The sequence below is a fragment of the Apaloderma vittatum genome, unplaced genomic scaffold (assembly GCF_000703405.1).
Source record: "Apaloderma vittatum isolate BGI_N311 unplaced genomic scaffold, ASM70340v1 scaffold21558, whole genome shotgun sequence".
Taxonomy (NCBI): domain Eukaryota; kingdom Metazoa; phylum Chordata; class Aves; order Trogoniformes; family Trogonidae; genus Apaloderma; species Apaloderma vittatum.
In genome coordinates, this window is record NW_009731553.1 from 47,671 (window position 1) to 70,914 (window position 23,244).

General features: G+C 41.0%; 1 protein-coding gene across 2 annotated transcripts in view; it reads right to left on the reverse strand.

Moving 5' to 3' along the window:
• DCAF5 (DDB1 and CUL4 associated factor 5) overlaps positions 1–23,244 on the reverse strand; it is a 62,687-nt gene that overhangs the window by 18,401 nt on the left and 21,042 nt on the right. For both annotated transcript variants that reach the window (XM_009875230.1, XM_009875229.1), the window contains exons 5-6: positions 14,276–14,489; positions 659–725 (exon numbers count right to left, since the gene is read on the reverse strand). In XM_009875230.1, coding sequence (XP_009873532.1) covers positions 659–725; positions 14,276–14,489 — 281 coding nt within the window. The remainder of the gene's footprint in view (positions 1–658; positions 726–14,275; positions 14,490–23,244) is intronic.

Here is a 23,244-nt window from a genome sequence, read left to right on the forward strand (position 1 = left end):
CTTTACTCTGATGCCTGTCTCTGACACCTTCCCGCTGAGCTCAGCTGGTGCTATTTGTTGAGCACATCTTCCCCAGCACGGGAAAGGGTCAGAAAAGGGTCAGAAATGAGTCAAAAGTGGCCATTTCCACCACCACCCAGAAAAGTAAATGAGGATTAACTGCTCTGCATTAGGAATCAGTGAGAGGGTTTTGGTGTAAGCTAAAAAAGAGGAGAAGAGCTGTAAGGAGCACCCAGCACCATTTGGAGCTTTGAGCTTCATTATGGCATGAAATTTCTTCGTAACAGATCCTAAATTCCTCACAGAACTCAGAGCAGCTTAGAAGCAGTAGAGTTGGTAGACAAGAGGGAGGAGAGACACTCTCCAAATCTCTTCATCAGCTCATCTAGAAGATTTTAATGATCATTATACAAGAAGAGAAATAGAAAGAAAATCAGTGTGAAAAAAGATTTAAGTGGCATTGGCAACTGTTACCCACAAGCCTGGATTGAGCATTTGTAAACCCCCCTTTCCCCACCTTTCATCAGAATAACTCTAGATTCAGAGGCTAAGTGAGAACAGCAATTTAAAAAGAAAAAAAAAGAAAAACAACAGGAAAAAACCTTGTGTTTCTCAGACACCTGCCTCCCTCCCCCAAACGCCAAACTCAAAAGCTTACCTGCTTCTGGATCTGGAGGAATCCTCCACATATACAAATTGAAGTCATCAGAGCCCGAAAGGATATACTGTTAGGAATAAAAAGAAAAGCTGTTTACCACAAAGTTATTTTATCTGAGGGGGAAAAAAAATGAAAGATCATTTGTATCATTCTTTGCACCTCATTGACTCAACTTACCCTTAAACGGGGGTGAAGTATCAGCACAAAAATGTTGCATGTATACGAACAGACCAAAATTCCAAAGCATCCTTTATGTATCTAATGCACTTACCGTACGCTGCACAAAGCATACGTTTTCTTTGCTAAATAAGGCTATGGATTTTGGCTGGCTTTAATACAAGCATGTCTAGATCAAACTCTCATATCTTGCAGCCTCCAATTCTGGTCTTATCTTAATGTCCAAGTCTTTGAACGTTTTTTCTCGTCTCCTGAACTACCAGGGAAAACTTGATCAAACACATACCCAAGAAGAGAGCGAGCACGTCCACTGCACACAAGCACAACACATCTTGGCTCATCAGCCAACTAAGACCATCGAAAGTCAGTCACTGAGGATCATCTCGAACACTGAACAAAACCAAAGCTAAACATTCACTGTCAGCAAGTCTCAAGAGGTGTTTTTTTTAAAAAAAAAAAAGCGCCACACAAACCACCACATTTATTATCCTATTAATTTTTTCTCCTGGATATAGTTAATCTGAAGAGACGGAATGCTGCCCTTTTTCATGGTGCCTTGATGATAAACAACTTCTTTATTGTACAGACCTTTAGGCAATATCCAATTTGAAGTAGCTTAATATACTATAAACATGCACTGGAATGACAGGTGACATTTAACACGGTTAAAAGCTTATGCCTCTCTGCTAAGAGAGGCCTCAAACAGCCTTGCCTCCAAAAATCTCCAATAAACTGTGCTCCATGCCATTTACTCCTCTCCTGAACTAGAGGTGAGATGAGATGACATGAAGGGGAAGCAAGGGAGGACTCCAATTCCAGTTATACTGGTGCAGACAGTGTAAATCTCTAGCCCTCAACAGACTTAAGGCTTTTGCTTTATCAGTACAGTCAAGAAGTTGGAGTTTTCGTTTTATTATTACTACTCTTAGGATAGAGAAAAAGAAAGAAACGGAGCAAGTCTGTCCCTTTTCTAACCTTTGATAGGAGACAAATTCTGTTTTGTTTGGCCCAAATATAAGTGGTTGCTCTTTCATTCTCCAGGGATACATAAACTCATCAGGGAAAGTAACATCAGGCACTGATGAGACAAGTCCCAGAATAACACTGAGGACTGAGAAGCAAATAAACAAACAAACAAAAAATACATTAACACGAGGAAAACGGCTATAAATTTGCATATATTTTGTTTGCAATACTCATTAAGTTTGTGCAGTGTTTGGATGTCTCCAGCCACAAAAATGTAATAAGCAACCACTAAAATCCCTTCTCTGGTTTCCTGCTATCAGAATCCAACCATTCATTTTTCTCTTATTTTTAAGGACGTAGGATGTGAGTAAGCAGTTATGAATGCAAGTTTCCTCGTTTTCTGACAGATAAGAACTGATCAAACAAAAGCTCCTTTAAAAACTTGTGCACACTAGTTCTGTAACACTCATAGACCCATCCTTTTCAAGCCAGAAAGTTATTTCTACAAGTCAACATGCTCAAGCACTCAGGCAGCTTAGCTCTGCCAAACTGACCTGACGGTGCCAGGAATTCATGCTCACCTTTCATTTGACCGCTCACAAATTTTAGCCCACGGTGAGCTGAGCCTCCGTGCCAGAACTGCACAGATTAGAGCTCATATAGGCAACCTCTGATATGTTTTGTTACACAAGAAATGCTACAAGGGGAAGGGAAAAAAAAAAATTGCTTAAAGTTATAAAGATGTTGCCAGTTGTTAGTGTTCATTACCAGAGTTTTTGAAGCAGCAGCTGGTTTGCCCAGGACATGTGGGGAAAAATGGAGACCTTCTAAATCAGCTAGAAAGCTCAGTATCTGCAATTTAAGACCGTAATGCCCTTTCTTCTTCAAGCCAAACAAGTTCTAACAACTCCTCAATACGAGAGTCATTTAGCAATTGGCATCATAAATCAAACAAACCTACCAACGATGACAGGCTCCAAAGTGACAGATTTCAGACACCCTGCACCAGGCACACCACACAGAAAAACCACGTTACATGTGTGCAGCGAACGAAGCACCCGTGAGACTCTTTAAATCAGCTTCCAGATTGATTTGCAAAGGAACTCGCTGCAACATTTAGTGGCCAATCATCTAGGAAAGCTGGCATATCACCACCCATGAAACAAGGTGCACGACCTGGGAGGAAAAGCCAATTTATTTAGCCAGAAGGAAAGAAAGGGAAGGGACAGAGTAGACCTCGACAGCGTCCCACCGTCTGGAGGAATGCAGAGCAGCCGGAGACAGACTCTTCACAGAGGCACGCAGCAGACACTCAGGAAGCAACAGTCTCAAGCCACAGGAAGGGAAATTCCAGCTGAGTACGTAGGAACAGCATGTTCGGGAGGAGCGAAACAAGCACCGCAACTCAGCACCAGAAAGGTGGCGAAATCTCCACCTTTGAGAATCGAAAATTTACCTGGACAGTTCCCTGAGCAACCTCATCTGACTTTGAAGATGCTCTGCTCTCAGAGGCAGCCTAAGGCAGGTGACCTCCAGAGCTCTCTTCTGATTAAATTTTTTCAAAAGATTAATGAAGTAAAAAGGGAAATAATTCTCTTGGTGGACTGGGGCTGAGTTTTGGGTTGGGAAGCAGGAAAGGAGGAAGGGGGGAAGAGGTGGGCCATATCAAGAAAATACCCACCTAAAACCTTTACACTCTACACCACAGCTTCATGAAAACTCCAAATGGAAAGAAAAACTTAAGCCACATAGACAGAGGCATGAGCTGCAGGTCAGCACATGGACTTGCATAAATTCAGGTGGTCACAATCTGAGGAATTTAAGGGAAGAAACCTGCAAAGTATCTTAAAAGTAGTTTACAGAACTGCAGAATGGCTGAGGCTGGAAGGCACCTCTGGAGGTTTTCTGGTCCAACCACTCCGCTTGAGCAGCATCTCCTAGAGACAACTGCCCAGGACCATGTCCAGACGGCTTCTGAATATTTCCAGTGGTGGAGATATGCAATCCAGTTATCCCCAGTTCAGGCAGTTCCTATCTACTTAAGAGCACCATGAACTTTTTCACTTCTTTACCATCTTCTAGCTTGGTGATGTTTGCACCAATCAAATACATGTGGCCACTCTGGAGTGAATTAAGAGAAAGTATAGAGAAATTAATAAAGCATCTGCATTGCAATTCACGCCTAGTCACAGAACAAAGCTCAGCTTAGTATAAGAGCTGTTCTGAAGAAGTACTGAAGGGTTTAGTCTTGCAACTGAGACATCATTAAATGCCAAATGCATTAATTGATAAAGCCATCTACACAAGTCTGATGTTCCAAGCAATGGAGTGTGAGTTGTGAACTTTTTGTATCAATTATATTTTATCTGAATAGTTAGCTGTGCCAATAATTACCAGAAATAGATCATATTCCACAAAATATCCAGCTGTTTGGTATCTCTGACATTCTACTGCTGCCACTCTAGCAGCCAGCGTTGTTTTCCCCTCTCTTTCCCGGTTAGGATAACTCTGGGTTACATATTTTCCAGCTGTTTTCAGTATAAAACTGAATCTCCAAATGCATTCCTTTTGTCCTTTTCTGTACGACTAGGTGATAAGGGTCTGAGAAGTAAAATGTGGCTTTTCAGACAAGGACCAAGAGATCGCCAGAAGCACAGCTTCATGACTGCAGCCACTGAACGGAAGATGTACCAGCTGAAGCTTCAAGACACCCAAGCTGCTAAAGCCAGGAATACGCCTCTTCCATGACATCTGAAGCCCAGTTCCAACTAGCAGGCTTTGCACAAGACAATGGGAATCCAAGGCCTCTGGAGAGCACAGCTGGACTGATGTTACTATAACATTTACATGATCATCTGTGAAAATTTTTCTTTGATGCATTCATTATTAGTATGACAATAAGTCAATAGTTCCCCACGCCAGATGAAAATTCGGAAATAAAGATTGAGAGAACACAGAAGTTAGTCTGCACTACTAGACAATTCAAAGAAATAATTGCAATAAAGTGCACCAAGCCCTAGTTCATGAGAATGAAATGCTGAGGGAATGGAGTAGGCTTTTTAAACAGAAGTAACAGAAAAGAAAGAAAAAGAAGAGGTTGGGGTGGGTTAGCTGAAAGAATGTCATGCTGCATATGCTTCAACTCCATTGTAATCGTGCCTGAGGATTTTCAGTCCTGAGGGGATGTGCACAACGTAATTCCTAGCAGAGTACCTTCTACTCACTTCCTTCAGGAAAAAAAGCCCAGATAATCAAATCACAGAGGCAAGCCAGTGAGAGGCAAACACAGGAGAGAACGGCTAAAACCATGTGCGCTCACCCTCCCTCCCCGCCACAAGACAAACTCCAAGCAGAACAAATATAACCTCAAGAACCAGCGCAGTGCTAAATTCTAAATCAGACAAACACTGCGCAAGGAGCTCAGATGCTCAGATGTCTGGGGAGAGAGACCACTATTAAAACCACCTGTGTCGTTGTCTGCATTTTTGCTGCTGTATCTGACCAGATCCTCAGAAATCAGCGTTCACAATATTCACACGGAACCTCCAAGCAGAACAAATATAACCTCAAGAACCAGCGCAGTGCTAAATTCTAAATCAGACAAACACTGCGCAAGGAGCTCAGATGCTCAGATGTCTGGGGAGAGAGACCACTATTAAAACCACCTGTGTCGTTGTCTGCATTTTTGCTGCTGTATCTGACCAGATCCTCAGAAATCAGCGTTCACAATATTCACACGGAACATGGGATTAGATAGAAAAACAGTTGCTAATAATTAATATTGGAGGGGTTTTTAAGAGGGAGTAATTGGCTTCTATGTCTCGCTGTTACCAACAATGACAGGAAAAAGCTTCCAGATGACTACAAGCTGCTGATTCAGAAGTTTGCCTTAGAAGGAAGAAAACTCTCAGGCGTGGTTAGAGTCTGCTGCTGGAGAAAATACAAAGTCAGTCTGAGCTTCAAGTACACATAAAATGCTTAAAATGAGCTATCATCAGGAATCTGGCAGAATTACTTCGGACTAGCATTCCCCACTCATTCCACTGTAACTCTTCCCATTTTCTCTCTCCCCAAGGAAATTATAGCACTTGATATAAATAAGCGGAGATCTAATCTGCTGCTGCTATAGTCTCGTAACAGTAGCATTAGCACTGCGTTTCACAGAGTACTACCACTCTGGGGAATTTAGTTTTGTTCCTACCGCTGCCAGTTTGAAAGCCTTCAAAATCCCACAAGCTACATTTCTCCAGGTGCTTCAGAATATGAAGTATTTCAATCAAATTGTATCTAAAACAAATCTTATTTTACAGTTCCAAACATCCACATTTCCCGTTTCCCTAAGATTTCCTCTTCCTCACAACCTATAACAGAGACATTTTTAAGCTTTTGGCCCTAGACAAGGGACCAGCAGTTCAGAAGTATCAGCAAGTCTTTTAACAGCCCTACTAATGTATGGGAGAACAAGAAGAACGTAGGAGAATTTGTCTTAAAAGCGCGAATCAAAAACCACCATCACCGCGTAATTAGAAAAGGAGATGACGGGTAATGGTAGAGAGATGCTATGCATTTGAAAAGTGATTGCTGCCAAGTTATTAACAGGAAAACATTTGTTAGAGAGATTCCACGCTGCTGCTTACAGCTTTACTAACTAGTGAGGCCTGAAGGAGACTGAACTTCTTAAATCTCCTTTTTTCGTGGGCTTTCAGCGAGCTCTCCCTTAGTTAGTTGAAGTAATGCAAGATCCACATGCTGGGGAAAAAGCACAGAGGCATCAAAATTCGAAGCAGTTCTGCTGCGCTCTGCATAGCTCCTTTAAGAGGCAGGAGGTACAATACCTCCATATATGTCTGTAACTCACAGGTGGGGTGTAGGCTTTTGCTTTTGTTCTTATGACACCAGATAAAAAAATCTGGATTGGTGACAGTCTGCTAGGCTGAAGGCTAGAAGGCATGAGCTGCCACACACATCTTCTCTGTGTGGGATATGCAGTGAGGAAACCACAGTTCGACATGAAGCATCAGCGAAGTCTGAAAAACATTCATTGTATGTCCAAAAGAGATTGAAATTCATAGTAATCAGCACTTTGGAGAAGGAATTTACATGAAACACATAAAAATGGTGTATTTTTCCAAGTCGGAAAGGTTTCCTAAGGAAGCAAGGCTTATGCGATTTTTTTCCTCTTGTCATCTCTCCATCTCCAAGAATTTTCCAGCCTAATGGCCAATTTCAAATATGATAGAGCACTCAAGGGTTCCAGAATTACGGACTGCCTAGAAATATTCTTTTACAAACAGGGAGTCCCAGTGGAGAAAGAGAGACCCTGCAAGTAGCCACTGAGAGCAAAGCAGTACCATAAATACACCTCCCCGATACAAATCAGGAAACCTAAAAGGAACAAAATCCCGATGGTATCACCATAATCTGCTTCTCATGGAACTACTTCAAAGGGGCTAAGAAAGCAAGTGATAAATAAACAAAAGCAAAAAGAAAGATCACCTCATATACACATATGTATTTGTGTGTGTGCTTGTATGTGTATGTACATAAAATATGCAACAATGAACACAGGTCTTGCCAGATATGACATATTTTGCATGAAAAATACTTGACTACTTTTTTTTTATAGTTGCTTCTGGACCTTTTATGATGCCAAGACTGCTCTACACATCTTCCTTATAAAGGAGACTTCCCCTGCTATTTCTCTGTTTTCAAGAAATGGTTGATACTTAATTTACAGAATTTAGTGTTATGACTGCATTTCCTGCAGGTGGAAAACCCACAAGAGTTGTTTTCAAATTATCCTTCTGTTGTTGAAGTACCCAAGGTACAAGGGAAACAAGGTAAAGACATGACACAACTATGGAGAAAGAAAAGACTTTTCCCTATTCAAAAAGCAACAAGAAGCAAACAAACAAGGAATGAGCGAAATACAGCTTGTTCGAGATGGGCGATACCAGAGGAAAAAAAGAAAAAGCCAGGCTCTCCTACAGAGCAGAGCACTCCTTTCTTTTCCTTAAACAATTAAGAAATAAATAACAGTCAACTGGTCAAGTATTTCCATTTCTTTGCAATTCCTGATTTTTATGTAGGGCTGTTACACTCATGCTGATGAACCCAGGCTTTCAGCAGGGAGTTCCCTCGGAGTGCAGCTTTAAAAGCTTCTCTAATGATCACCCACTGACCTCCTCCGTAGGTATGCTCCCACTTACATCCCTCGTGCCCACGTCAGCGCTTGTGACACAGTAGTGGCCTGCTTCAGTAGCTAGAGCAGCACAATTCCATGCAAACTGCAGTCAGTCATTCAGCGTATTTCTTCTCACTTATGTCTTTCAAGCAGCTTCTACAGGGGGTCAGGTGGGTGCCAGTATGGCCCAAGTAAAGTAGGGGACCTTCCCTCCCAATGGCATGACTGCCTTACTTGTACCTTCAGACCACAAGCCCGGTGGGAGCAGCTCCTTTCAGAAGCTCTCACTGTCACCAACTAACGAGTTGCTCTACCCAAGGCAGTTAACCAGGGTGTTAAGCAGCAGACAGAAAGACCAGTCACCTGTGCTGGCTATTAACCTCTTGTTGCTGTCTCTCGATGACAAAAAGTAAGAAAAAGACATAATAACTGGGAAAGCTATTTCTGAAATGTGTTTTGGAAAACTTATGCTTATGAAAATAATTTACCCACAAGAAAGGACACCTGCACATTCTTTATCTTCTGCTTTCTAATAAATTCCGGGACACAAATTGTATCTGTAACTAGTAATCTACAACTAGGGCTCCCAGTGCTGTGGTATTAAGAAACACGTATGCTTTGAAAACAGACATCTTTTTTCATACCAAGCAGCTGCAACCTCTACTGTTTGAGGCTGTTTTTCAGGAAGGTTGAAACTGGGACAAGAAAAAAAGAAAAGAAAAAAAAGTTTTCTATTTCAGCCTGGGAATCCAGCAGGTACATCCAAAGGCTTTTTACAACAGAAACTTTGTTCCCCAGTAAGAAGCGTGCCTATCTCATAAACTGGAAAAAGAAAAGCTGCGACACAGTAGAGTGGAGAAGCACAAATTGCTTCTAGTACCTAAAATTCAAAGCCAAAAACTTGTATTCCCGCTCCCTAAATCCCTAATCTTATAAGCAGCCAACTCTGTGTGGGGCAGTTTTAAATGCTTACAGAAGCATCATCAGGAACAATCTATCAACATTTTTACAGCTGCCTTTTTGACATGCAGAAAGGCCATAAGGGTAATTTTATTCATGAACAAAAACAACTTAGAAACCCTTATTGTGGATTTTTTTTTTATGGCAGCGAAAATATACCTATTGTGTTCCAAAGCAAGCAATAAGTTTATCTGAGCATATGAAGTGGACTCTTCTGCACAGGGCTGGAACCACACGTACCCCAACTGCTCTCCTTTGTCTTCTTCAGCCATCCGTTACTTTACTTTTTCAAATATGCATTAAATCAAACATTCTGTTAGTCAAACTTTTGAGAATCAATAGGTGCTTTTTCAGTATCTAGACAAGACCTAATTTTAACATCTCAACAAGGAACACTGTCAGGGTGGCACCCACCATAGGTCAATTTTAGCAGCACATTCGTGTTCATTCTCCTTTCTGTCTCCCTGCTAAATCACAGATCTCCCATGAGGAACACCAAGACCACAAACCTCAGTCTCCTGACCCAGAGTTTCACTCCACCAGAATTTAGCTTCAAGTACAGGTGCCTTTGGGCTAAAGCATTACAGTCCAGAGGTCTAAAAATCCTCCACTGAGGGCTTATGGTGAAGCAGAAGAGAAGGGAGACAGGGAACAGGGCAAACAGGATGCCCTGGGGAATGAGCAAAGAGGTGATCAGAATAAGAATCCCAGCCCCTCCTGTCAAGACCCTGATGAGAAATTTTTTGGAACGATCGTCCCACGTTAACTACCAAAAGCAACAGGGAATTAAAAACCAGGTAATTTCATAGCCAAGATAAATTAATCACGTATGTATATGATATGTATATTATGTGCATATATTACGTATATTATATGCAATGTTATGCACATAGCTGGGATTTAAACTGCTGTTTAGATAAAGTAAAATACAAAATACAATCTCATCAGTAAGTCTTGGAAGAAGACAGTTTAAGACAGAGTAAGACACTTTTCATCCAAGGACAGCAAGATATTTGCACACTGAGTGCTTTTCATATACTAAGAAATGCTGACTTCAGTAAGCTACTATTCATTAAGAAGTCTTCAGAGCACAGGAAACTCACAATATATTCTTTAGAAGAATAACTCCCTTTCTTGTTTTTAAACCTAGACATTGGTAAGTACTACTTCCGAGATAAATGGCCTCCAAGTTAGATGACACAAAGAACAACACAGAAGAAAAGTTCTATTTCTTTACAAAGGCAATGCACAACCACAGAAGACCCCTGGTACCTACACAGCTAATCCTCTTCTTAAAAGGGCCACATTCAGGTAATAATTCTGTCCTGCTAAAAACCAGGTTGTCCCTAACCAGGGCTATTCAGTGCACAGACTCTAACACAATGAAAGCTGTAACTTTATAGGGAGTTGGAGCAGCCTGCAGTATCCGAGCAGTGCATTCCTGAAACTCTCCTTTACCAGCGTAATGTCAACAGAAAAGGCTGAGCGGTGATGTAATGTCTGAGGGCATGCCAGAGTCAAGACACTTTTTGTTTGATTCACAGGGTACAAGTTATTTCTCCCCACCCCCGTCTTTTTAAAACGGGCAACAGGCAGTTGATGTTGCAGTTACAAGCATTAGAGAGCCTCACGTTACCCGCATAGTTTAAAAAAAAAAAAAAAAGGAATAAAGGAATGAGCTGATAGCATTCATCATCGTGACACAGGCAACAACTCCGGAGCAAGAGAAGCTTTTGGTCTATCTCAGTTTGGAGGGGGGTTGTGTTCTGTGGGGTTTTTTGCAGGTCTGTTTTTGCTGCTGCCCATCACCATGGCCTCTGAGGCTCCTATAACTAAAAATGCTTTTGGGTACCTGGAGCCCTTCAATACTTCCTGTATTCTCAGATCCAAGAGGATACTTTCCATACCAGTCTAGCAAATAACAATCCATAGTATTTAAACAACATTTCCCAATTTCTAATGCTGACAAGAAGAACGGAAACTCTGTCAGTACCTTGACACAACTTGCGGTTCTCGCACATTTTGCAATTTGTGTGTAAACAAACCCATGTGCACACTAGGGTAAAGTCAGAGGAGTGAGGTGCGTAAATAAAGTGCCTTTAAAAGTCTGGGCCTGGATGCCTCTACCAGAAGGATGGTTAAGTTATGCTCTCACACAAATGTTTACAGCCAACAGAGGGAGCAGGCAGCTGAGAGTCAGGCTTGATCTTAGAATCACAGAACAGTTTTGGCTGGGAGAGACCTTCAAGATCACAGAGTCCAACCTTTCTCGCAGCCCTATCAACACTGCTAAACCATGTCCCTCAGCCCAATATCTACCTGTCTCTTAAACACCTCCAGGGATGGTGACTCAATCACCTCCCTGGGCAAGCTGTTCCAATGGCTGACAACCCTTTTAGTAAAGAAATTCTTCCTAATATCCAATGTCAACCTCCCCTGAGGAAACTTAAGGCCATTTCCCTTCGTCCTCTCACTTGAATCTACCCCTTCTCCCTTTCACAGCTGTGTGAGTCAAGCGACCATATAAGCGATCAACCACCACCTCCCTCAGAGATCTGTAGATCTCAGCAGCTGCTATGGATGTTGGTAAAGCTACCAGGAATACTGGGGAAGATGTGTTTTCCTGACAAAACCCTAATGGCTTTAGCAAAACAGTGTGAAATGTTTCTAAGGATTTTAGCAAAACACCATGACGATTTCTTCCCAGAATCTGCTTATGTAGCTGCATGGAAAGCCTGCTACAGCACCAAAAACCCTCAGGGATCTACTGAAGCTAGTATGCAAATCGCTGCGCCCCTGCTGGTAGCAGGCTCCTCTCAGAGTGACCAGCCAGGAGTTCTGGATCCAAGCCCTGTCGAGAACCTGTCACAATCTGTGGGCACTAAAAAGACCAAAATGAGAAAAGATTAGTACACAGAGCCTAACTGACATCAACAAGCAAACCAATCAACCTCTTTCTCCAACAGTAGTCCGTGTTTCATTTGTGCAAAGAAATCGTATCAATCTAACATGCACACAACGTGCACTGAATCAGTGCAAGGTCTGGCACCACCTCTGCTGCATACGAAAGGCAGGTTGTCCCACTACCACTTCTTTTTTTCCAAATGCAATTCCACTTGAAGCACTGATGAGTTAAGGATATCCCTTTCTTGTTAGAGTTAAAATAAAGGATCAAAATGCAACTTTATCAGATGGACTAACTGAGCAGAAAACACACAATAGTTTTAGAACACAGAAGGGTCACATTTTTAAATTACTAGGCTCTGTGTAAGGTATTAAAACCTAACTATTTAAGACAGTTTAAAGGAGGAAAAAAGATTGAGTCATCAGTTTAACAAAGATGAGAAGAAAAAGTGAAGAAAGAGCAAATCAGAGTTGCAATAAGAAAAAGTTTCTGAAGAAGCCTTCCTACCACAAGTGCCACTCATAATTTTAACATGACTTTCTTATCCTTAGATCCCGTGAAATGTGCCTTAACCCACACAAAGTTTTGATCCTACAAGGAAATACAAGCAAGGAATTCTATGAAACTCACTTGGCATAGATCTCAAATGAAAGACACTCTTTATTAAAGCAAAGAAGAGCAATATTAAATAGGAGAGTGGGCTGGAACCAGATTAAATTGGAAACAGATTTATTTCTTTTTTTGGTGAATTCTGATTTGCAGAGGGAGCCTCATCTACATTATTTTCATACTCACAAAACTTACCAAAAAGTAAAAACATACTAGTTGTATAGAAAAGCAAAATTCAAAAAAGCATTGTGAATTTTTTTTTATTCATCTTGTGTTCTAACCTTCTTTTCTAGATACACCTGGAGTTGGAATTGGCTTCTTTGTAAAAGGCAGTTCCTAAGGACCATCCATAGCATTGATAACCTTCAATTAGATGAATTTGAGCATTACTGGACAGTTTCAGACATATACAGCTGGATCACACGCTGGCATTTTCTGCGACTTCATTATCTCTTTTTCTTCCAGTTAAGAGGATGGGTACAACCAAGTACCTAAACAACAAATTCCAATTCTCTCTAATATTTCATATTAACTTCCTTATTAGTTTCTTGTACCATTTGTAAGGGAATATAAATGTCTTGTGCTCTGATTTGCAACTGCATTATGTACTGCTAATTATATGAACATTAAGTCTGTCAAGCCAAAATAAGATCAAGTTTTTTAAAAATGCAGGCTTCTGAAGTTCCACACCAATCTGACACAGAACAGTCACACTCATCCCATTAAAATAACACCATATCCCTAAGAAAATGGCTTAGAAAGCACAACAAGAAACACTTAAGGCTTTTATCTAGATCTTCAGTAACAGAGGAGAAAGGCTAAACTGTGGATAAATAGCGGACCACAAATCATCATCAGTTCTCTTCTTATTGTTTGCTCATTCTTTATAGCAAACCACACTATTTTTTTAATGGTTTCATTAGTCCATTTTCACATCCCTCCTGCCAAAAAACTATGTACAGCTCAGAAACGTTCCTCACATTCAGTGACATAAATGTTATTTCTTACCTGCAATCTGAAAGAAGCTCAACTCTGCCTCCTGCAGCAGCCACAGAATTAATGACCAAATTCTTGGTGACAGCAAAGAAATTTTCTGATCTTAGTTCTACACTATCATGGCTTGAAAATACATTCTTTGTCCTTAAACAATGTTAGTGGTTATTGAATACAGCTGTCCAAGGACAATACCCAGCTCTAGAACCATATGAACTGCTGTTAGTCACTTCACGTTTGATCTATTTCTTTGCGATTAGTAGTAGGGACAGAGTCGGGCCTCAGTGAAATAACAAACTATTCCCTTCCAACCATTTATCACCACTTACAGAACGCTGAACCATAAAGACCTATAATCTGATAGAGCAGTACAGTATTAAGGGAGAAACATTATAATTCGAAGTTAAAATCAGTAACTCTAAGAAGCCACATTTATGTTTTGTGGGATTGCTTCTACAGCACTCAGCAGCAATGCTGAAATCGAAGGAAGATGCTTCCTTATTGTATGTAGATAATACTGCCTAGTCACAGTTCTAAAATCATTAATTGGACCCCAAAAGCCTCCGGAAATACTTTTCTTGTAAGTATCACCTTCCAAGTAAATATTAGATCACAGTACACGAGGTAAAATTTATCACATGCTATGTCTATGTTTTTCTTCTTTCAGAGCCTACATTGCAAAACGGTTCTGAGGTAAGCCTACACATGTCCAGCCTCCCGTTTTATCTCCTGAATCAGAAAAAAACCACCTTATAGAGGTGTTTTCAAATGCTCATGGAAGCTCTGTGGAGAGTTCTTGGGGATGGCATTGCTTGCTTATTACCTGATCACGATCACCTGCAAAGCAGCAGCTCTTCATAGTACATGAGTTGAAGTACCCTTGGTTGTCAAACTGGAAGACAGGCAGCCGGCAGTGGATGTCGTAGAGGACCGGGGGAAGGCGCCTGCGCAGGGCCAGCAGCTGCGTTCCGTTGCTGTTGAACCGGACACTCATGGCACTCTGAAGAGAGAGGTTTCCACCGTAGCGGAGCAGTGAACTGGGAAAAGACAAAGGAAACAAGTGAGATGGGCCACACATATGAACTGAACTACTCAAAGGCGGAACTCTCTTTTTAACCTCACGCATCATTTCCAACAAACAAGCCCAGTGAACTACAATCCTACTCGCTTTCTGCTTCAAAGCGTCAATTCCTGAACAAACTCGATTCAAACCCTGAAGGACAAACCATCAAAATAGTAAGACTACGAAGTCTTCAGAATAGTAAAGTTAAAGACTGTGAGCAGTTTTGTAAACAAGAAATACACTTCCTGCACAGGAGCAAAGTGTCATGGAGTATCCTTATCCTTAAACAGGCTGTTGTTCTACGTCTGGGATGTCCACATTTGAGACTGACCCTTCCAGCACTCAGCTATTTTTGTTCAGCTAGTGCCTGAATCCAGCCAGCCCAAACTTTTTCTAACTCTGCTGTGGCACTGGATGGCATTTTCTCTGACTGTAGATACTCTGACCATTATCTCACCTCTGCCTCTATTTACATTTCGACATGGCACCAGAGGATGTTTGAACTCTACAAGCAGTTCCAGCTATCTTAAATAAAAGGCCATCTCACTGACAAGTTGTTGCAAGAAATGCTAAAATAAGTCACTTAGCTAATCTCCAACTTGCTTCATCTAAAAATATTGCCAAGTAGGCAAGACAATTATGCTACCACAGGACACTATTACCTAACACACTCACACGGTTGAATTAGCTGGTTTCCTTGTCCCATATAAGGTTGTATGATCAGAGCTAGAGGTTTTTGTCTCAGCTCTTACTGCCATATACAAGCGGCCACAAGTTTCCAGGCTCTCTCTTTCAAACAGTAACAGAAATGGAATTTGTTCCATCCAGGAATCTCAAGATAGTCAAAGATATCTGAAATTCAGGTTGAATTAAAAGGGCTTTCTGTTTTTTTCAAAGATTTAACTCAATCCCTGTACTTGAAATGATTGTGTGTATGGAAAGGAAAACAAAGAAGGAAGACATTTTATCCCTTTTTTCTTCAGTGATCACTGAAACCTCCTTAAGCAGTACCAGAGTTAACCTTCTGTTACCAGGTTCTGAGTGCTCCCCAAACCTCATTAAGAGCTGTAACTTTTACGCACCTTCTGGACCAGACACGGCATACCCGCACAGAATCAGCAGATAATAGAGGGAATCTGATTCATAAATTTTAAGGCATTATACTTTCTGATGTAGCCCTCCGCCCCAACATTGGTGAAACATGAGTCACTCCACAGGGGTGGGAAGCCACATTCCATGCAGGTTGAAGCACATGTCGTTACATGAGATACTGTAAAGCTAAAAAGCTATTGTTTCTAAGTCAGAGTCAAATAAAATCAAAATAGAAGACTCCACGTAATTAACGTGCTAGAAATCCCCCGCTCTCACACACACAGGCCTGTTGTGAACTGAACAGTCGAAAGCCAGGTTGCCACAAAGGAACCAAAAGTCACGTTTGCAAAGCCAACTAGTAAGAGCTTCAAGCTGGGCACCAAAACTTCTGAACAACTATATCAGCATGAAGAGTCCTGCTCTCCCAGGTGTGTGCATACTCCTTCTCCTAGGCAAAGCTTCCCTTAATGGTGTTCACAGTTTTTAATAAAATCATGAGAAAATTTAATACTAGAAACTCTAACCTTACAGACAAGGATTTAGGATCCCCCTCATCAGCCCTAGTTTCTGTTCATCAAGATCAATAAAGTACTCAGACAGCTTAAAATACTCAGGCATTTAAAAAAAGAAACAACCCAAACTACATAAATTTCCCCTGACTTCCCCTGTCCCAATAGGTTTGTGCAAGCAAAAAACTTTTAAAATGGAAATTTCCACTTCCTTAAAAATCAAGCAAACAAACAAACAAAGCAACCCCCAAAAATTCAAAAAGCAACTCCCTGCAAAAATTAAACCAACAAACAAACCCCCAAAACCTCAACCCAAAATACATGCAAAAGAAATAAAGCCAGATTTTTATGGCTAAGAAAAATCAATTTTTCTATAAAAATATGAGTTCTCTACCACGGGTAAGAACATTATAACATAGCTGCCCCAGCCCCTCTCTCCTTATTACGAGTTCTCCTCCTCAATCTAAAATGCAGCCCAGAATTCTCTCCTGCCCACAAGCGAGTGAGCCTTCCAGATGCCCCATCCTTTGAAATCTTCAAGCAAAGTTTCCATGGTTACTATTATCATGCCCTGTCTGAAATATTTTGAGACTACATTTTATAGTAATAGTAGTGTAATAGCAAACTAGCTTCCATTCTGCTTACAGATGCATTCATTAAGCTTCTACAGCAGTCAAACCTATCAAAGAAAATATCTCCTGAAGTTGAATTCTGTATTGTGCTTCACTAACTTTAGTGTAACAAAGCTCTAAAAGAATATTTTATTCCAGAAATTAAGTGAAGGAAGAAAGGCTGGAACTTCAGAAATTATGATCATATACACATGTCTAGAATTAAGGAGTTGCAGAGTTAAGATCCCTCAAAAGCTCCACAGCTTTGCCTACCTCCTACCCTCACTCCACACAGTTCAGTCACACATGCAAGGGACATACAGTTTGTGCTGCAGCCCCTTGAACATTTGGTTCAAAGAAAAAAGGAAAAAACCAAGCAAACAACAACAACAAAATGCAAACCCTACACTAATAATGCAGTGGACAAAGTTTGGCTGATAGAGTAAGAAATGCTAAAATAGCCATTTGCCAACATGCTGATGACTTTCCCCACCTGCCTTAATCCCATCCCCAAAACCCAGGCTCCAACAGCTCCATGCGCAGCATTTGGCTGCACTGACCACAGGACAGCAGTCGTCTTCTTTTCCCACCTTGCCGTGTCCTGCTTACTTCCACTCCATCTCTTTGCTAGGGTTTGTTAAATTAACTGCAGTGTTTTCCCTTAACAAGCTATGAAAACAGGCAGCAAGTCATTAGGTGGGGACAAACTGACACCAGAACCCCTCAAGCATCCCTCTCCTGACCCAAACAGAGGAGAAATATCTGTTGTCTCTCTATTCCAACAAGAGAACATCTGAGGTCAGAAAAATGATGACAGGGTGGGTATGGAGGGAGTACAGCTCAGGGCTCCATCTTGGTGGAAAAGCTAGGAATCTAGCTCACAAATCGGCGACAGAAAGGATTTAAGAAATTCCTCTTCCTCTGCCTCCTACTGCAGACAGCACATGTCGTAGCAGTACTTAGAACTGAAGAACTCCAAGAATTCAGTACCTTCCACTATAAAACTTCATTGATTATAGAACTACAGTGCCAGCCTTAGGAAAAAAACAGTAATTGCCCAAGGTGCCTTTCAGAGCATTCCATCTCCATCAAAATTGCAGGAGTAAAGCAGTCAGTCATCTCTGAGAAAGAAGCTGGGGGAAAGTTATGGGGTTTTTTTAGTTTATTAGACCAGTACTGATAGTCATTAGTTCTAAAGAGGATGTTTGGATCAAGAAGCTCTAAAGATTTTCAAACTAATTAGAACTGGAGCTTTTGCTCTTTTGCCTTTTTTGAGGGGTGGGGAGGGAAAAGGGGAGAGCTGTGTTTAAGCATATTCAGCATTCACATGACTATCTCCACTTTCCCAGTCGAATCACGGTGCTGCTCTGTACCTTCAGTCATTGCTACTTTGGGTTGTTTGTTTTTTTTAACGTGGGGCAGCACAGACATGCTTGGGTATGTTGCTCATGTTCAAACTGCCACCTCTGCTTGCTCCTTATTACATGCTCCAGCAAAGGAATTTCAGAGGCAACACCTTCCTGCAGTTACCAGAAAGTACCGAGGCATCTGCCTCAAAAAGCGACAGTCTCCTCTCGAAGGCACAGACTGTGAGAGCTACTGAGAAATCTGAAGACAATCCTAAAAGGGCACCTTTGAATGAGACGGGTGCCCCTTCTGCCAGAGGCATTATCTTTACAAATCCAGACCCAGACTACTCTGGGATTTAGTCTGCTTCCAAATTTGGCTCACCCAGCCAGCAGCGGAATGCTGATGTTGCCTACCAGCTCTGGAAGCAATAGAGAGGCACACGCACTTCTGAGTTTTCTTTAAAAAGGCATCTTGTGCGATTAAGAGAAATATTTAGTCCACAGACAGAACAGTACAACACAAACACACATGCTGGAGCCAGAGGGAGGCTGAGGAGAGAGAGAATGGAGGGTTCTGTGCAATACAATCATTTCCGTGGTTGGATCTGTGGCACACAGGCAGCGCTCAAGTGTTAACGAAATACCAGCTCAGCCAAACAATGGCAGGCTTTCAATCCAAGAGCAGCACCACTAATGTAAATAAATCCATTTCCACTCACAGCTAGCGGGGTGAGGGAAGAAGTAATCTCCCTGCACTCAGAATTTGCAGGAAAAGTCTATACCTGAAACAAGCATTTCTCTCTCCTCCATTCTCTCTCCTTTTCTGAACAAAGAAGTTGTTTCATCCTTGTTTTGGTTTTTTTTGAAGTTGCCTGCCTGAGCGGTAACGTAAGCTTAACCCAGGCTATTCAAAAGTTAGCTTGGCAACAGGCAGCGGCCATTAAAACTGAGAGAAGATCAGTGCCTTGGTAGAAATAAAATACAAGCAGCATGCATGACAGCATTAAATAGAACCGTTAAATAAAACCATTGAATAGCTTCTTTCAATAAGCTGCAAATCTGCCAATGAAGTGCAGTACTGATGCTGCCTTTGGGAAATGAGTGTCATTTAAGGGGGAGAAGGAAGGAAGGAAGGGAGAAAGTGTTGATATTGTAAACAGCAGTGTGTGAAACTAGCTTAATGAAAGAATGACCTTAAAAGGAAAAAATGCATTGAATGTTCATAGCTAATATACACCATTGCAAACAACCATGTTTGTCAGCATTTCTGTAACCACAAAACTGAGGAACCTCTAGCTGTGCAAAAAAGAACTGGAATGAAAACTTGGCAAAGAGAATCTAGGCCTGGAAAACTGCAGGAAGATCTGGGACTTTATTTGCAAGAAAGTTGTTCTGCATGTGTAAAAACACACACAACTCTTTATTTGGTCTGGAGCAAACACTTAGAAAGAGCCACATATCTGAAAATGACCACAAATTGAAAAGCAAAGAAAGATCAATTAACAAGCATACTTTTTTTTTTTCTTTAAAAAAATAGATTACAACTTTCACAGAAATCTCAGGATAGTTTCTTTGAAAAGCAGCTAAGTCATGCCAGAGTGTATGGAGTTTCTCTGTACGTATTCAGTAATGTTAAAAAATATGCAGAAGTCCATCAGTGTCTTAAGATTTAAAAGGCAAATCAGCCATACTCAGGATTTTATTATTTCTCAGTAACATGTTCATTTTTCTAAACTGTCATCATTATTTCTGATTACCTCCCTATCTCTACAAGAACTCTCTTCAAGAACTCTATCTACCAGAAGAAAGGGATATTTGCTTGAAATTTAAAGAATAACCAAATAAAAGCTGAGTATTGTTAGCAAAACTAAACACCTTTGCTTTCCTTAAAAAAAACTCAAACACACAAGTAAAATCAACTGCATCCACCAACGCTGTAAAAGCGGGGAATTAAGGATGAAGATTCTGCATGTTAAAGAATATGTCATACTGTTAGGGTCAGGAACATGAAAATTAATATAAAATGGATTTCCCCATCATTAATAACTTCCATGCATGGCAAGATCCAAGGTGAATAGAAGCTTCACCTTTCCCTCCAAACTAGGAGGGCAATAATTTATTGATTGTTTTAATAAGAGATTCTTATTCGACAACTGACTAAAGAATCTGAAGCCTTAAGGACATCAAACATCACCAGACTTCCATACCCAGAGAAGCCAGACTCTGTAACAGCAAACACTTGAGTGGTTTGGCTCTTATGATCTAACTGAAATGCTGAATACTCAATGCTGCCTCACGAAAAAGCATGTTTTCCTTTATTTTGCCTTCATTCACAGGAAAAAAAACCCCACAGAATTTCAATATTTTGAGGAAGACGACAAGAGCAGAAGCATAAAGCATACTAAACCCTCCCCCTCATCTCTATTACTTTTACCCTTTTATGTCTTACGGCCTGCCTTTGCCATTACAGCGATTAAACAGCAGCAAACCATAACCACCACCAAAAAAAAAAATCCTATTTGTTTGAATGTTTCACATCCTCCTCGAGCTCTACCCAAGGTTTGCTGTGGTCTTATCGCAGATGTGTTCCCAAACATTCTCACTGTCCTAGGCTTGCTCTCACTACAGATCGGAGAGTCAGCAGGCACAAGGGTGTCCTGTTCTCGCTCTCTGCTTGAATCATCTGGTGTTACTGTAATAGTAGAAAGTAAAATAGTTTTGCAGGGAAAAAAAAATGTTTAGGCAGATTAAAAAAAGAAAAAATGTAGCAAATTCAAAGGGAAGAGCAAGTGTCCAAAACCCACAAGGAAGCTAGCTAAATCACCTCATCGTTTTCCTCCTTTTCTAATCTCAAAATTCTACAGTCAGAGTCCATTATTCAGCCTGCTCAGAAATAGCAGCTTGTAGGCTGGAGTACACAGATTGCCACAGAGAACACTGCTCAGCTGAATCCAGCAAACACAAAGGAGCAGGTTCCATCAGATAAGCAGACAGAGGAGATGCAAATACAGCCAGACATGGCATGGGAAGGCGACCTTTAGGCCAAATGAAGGAACAGGAGTCGTTTCCGAAATGAAGCACACACCGAAGTCAGCGTAACACAAAGAACACTAGTTATACCAGAGAACGTTACTCTAAAAAAATAACCCGAGTGTCAAAGTTGGTAATTCCTCCTGAAGAGTAAATCCATTTTCATCCCTCAGTGTCTCTGCAAAAGCAGTCCCGTGTCAATACTGCAGTCCTGCAAAGCATTTCTTCCTCCACACAGATTTGTTCTCTCATCCAATAATATATATATACACTCATCCTCTCTTTTTCTCTCTAGTGAAGCTACAAAAGCTGAAATTAAAGAAAAGAGCAGCACCAAGATATTAGGCCTTTCTTTTTGACAGGAAAAGCAGCAAGATCTAAGATGCTCCCACTGAAGCACCATCCTCCCTTCAATCAGTAAAGCTTTCGCCTCCAGTAGGTACAAGATGAATAGAAATTGCCACGTAAAGCTAAGTGAACGTAACTGCACACACAACTTTGGTCTCATCAAGTTGGTCCCACTGCAGTTTCCCATGGGGTGATGTTCCAAAGACTAATTCCCTTCTCTTACAATAGATTTGAACTAAGATTTCAGATGTTTTCCCAGTAAACGCACTAAGAGCATCTCCCCCACTGTATTCAGTCATCAATAATTATTTTTATTTTATTTGGAAAAAAACCCACAAAAAATAACATCTCTTTTAATTCCTTTCCTCGCTTTAATCCCCTCCTAATTGAAACAGAGCAATAGAATAGGGCAAGGCTTGCATGATCACAGACCTATCTCCTTAAGAAAGCAGGCTGCAAAATCCCATTAAATTGGAGTTATTCTTTAGAACAAAGGATCACTATTTTATACTTTTTAAATTTGCTGTGGGGACAGTAGTTTACACTTTAAATACTTACTTTAGAAAGACCTCCGAGTTAGACAATATCAAAGTTAACAAAAAGATCAAGTATCATGAGGCTTTTGAAGGAGGCAGCATTGTCATTCCTTGATACAGGAAAAACTGAGGGCAAGAGAGGTCAATCAACAGACCTACCCAACACTGTGAGACTAAACCAGGTTTCCTGACTTCTTTTTTACTGCATGAAGCTACTTATATTCTTGAAAATTATAAACCTGAATACCACTGCTGCTTCTGGGAGCAAGTGGGATCCCACAGAGCAAAGGGACAGCACCGACCCTCATGAGCCCAGCCAGAAGCAAACCAAGGAATGCTGGTAGGTGTGAAAAAGTTTAATCTTCACATCAGAAAACGTCCAAGCACATGATAGAGGGTAACTATCTGCAATGGATAGGGTGATTTTAAGTAATCAAAGTTTGAGAAAATTACTGAATCAAGGCAGGAAATGGGGGACAGAAGAGTCACCATAGCCCTATCAGAATAACAAAGAATTACAAATTGAACTACTAACACATTTTAATAATTCAAGTTGAACCTCGCTACTCTAAAGCTCAGCTGTGTGTCTGAGCAACAAATCTGGGAATGCTAGAGGGAAGTCAAAAATCTTTTCTTCTGTCTTTGGAAAAAAAGCACCCTTCAAAGATCTTCAGTTTGCACATCAGTGGACTAACATGAATACACTCCACCACCCAGAAAAAGCTAAGCTTAACCCTCTATCCTGAGAGGGGTTGATAAGGTTTAGCAGAAAGCAGGGCTGCAAGTAAGATAGAGAATGTGTACATCTAAACCAGAAGTACAAGAGGGTCCTTCCTATCGTACTGTTCTAGTTAATTCTGCAATAAGGGCAAGACATAAAGGTGGCAAAAAAAGCATAGAGCACCTGCTTCACACACTTCATACCAGGCAGTATTCAGTAGCCTTGCACACTTAAGTACTCCTACATTATCTATTCGTTGGTGCTTACAGCAGCAACAGAAAAGATCATTTGCTTCAGAGTAAAAAATATCTAGCAATGCATTTTTCAACTTTGGCACAGCACTCCTGTCTTTAAAAGGGAAAAGAGAGGAAAAAAAAAAAGCATCAACTGGCACGAAGTGGCAACCACAAAAACAGATTCCATGTGCAGGAAAGTGCTTTTCCCAGCAGAAATAAAACTTAAACCATCACCATGACTAAAGCCTTAATGATTGTCACCATTTCTCTTTGCCCAAAGTTTAAAAGGCCAATTTG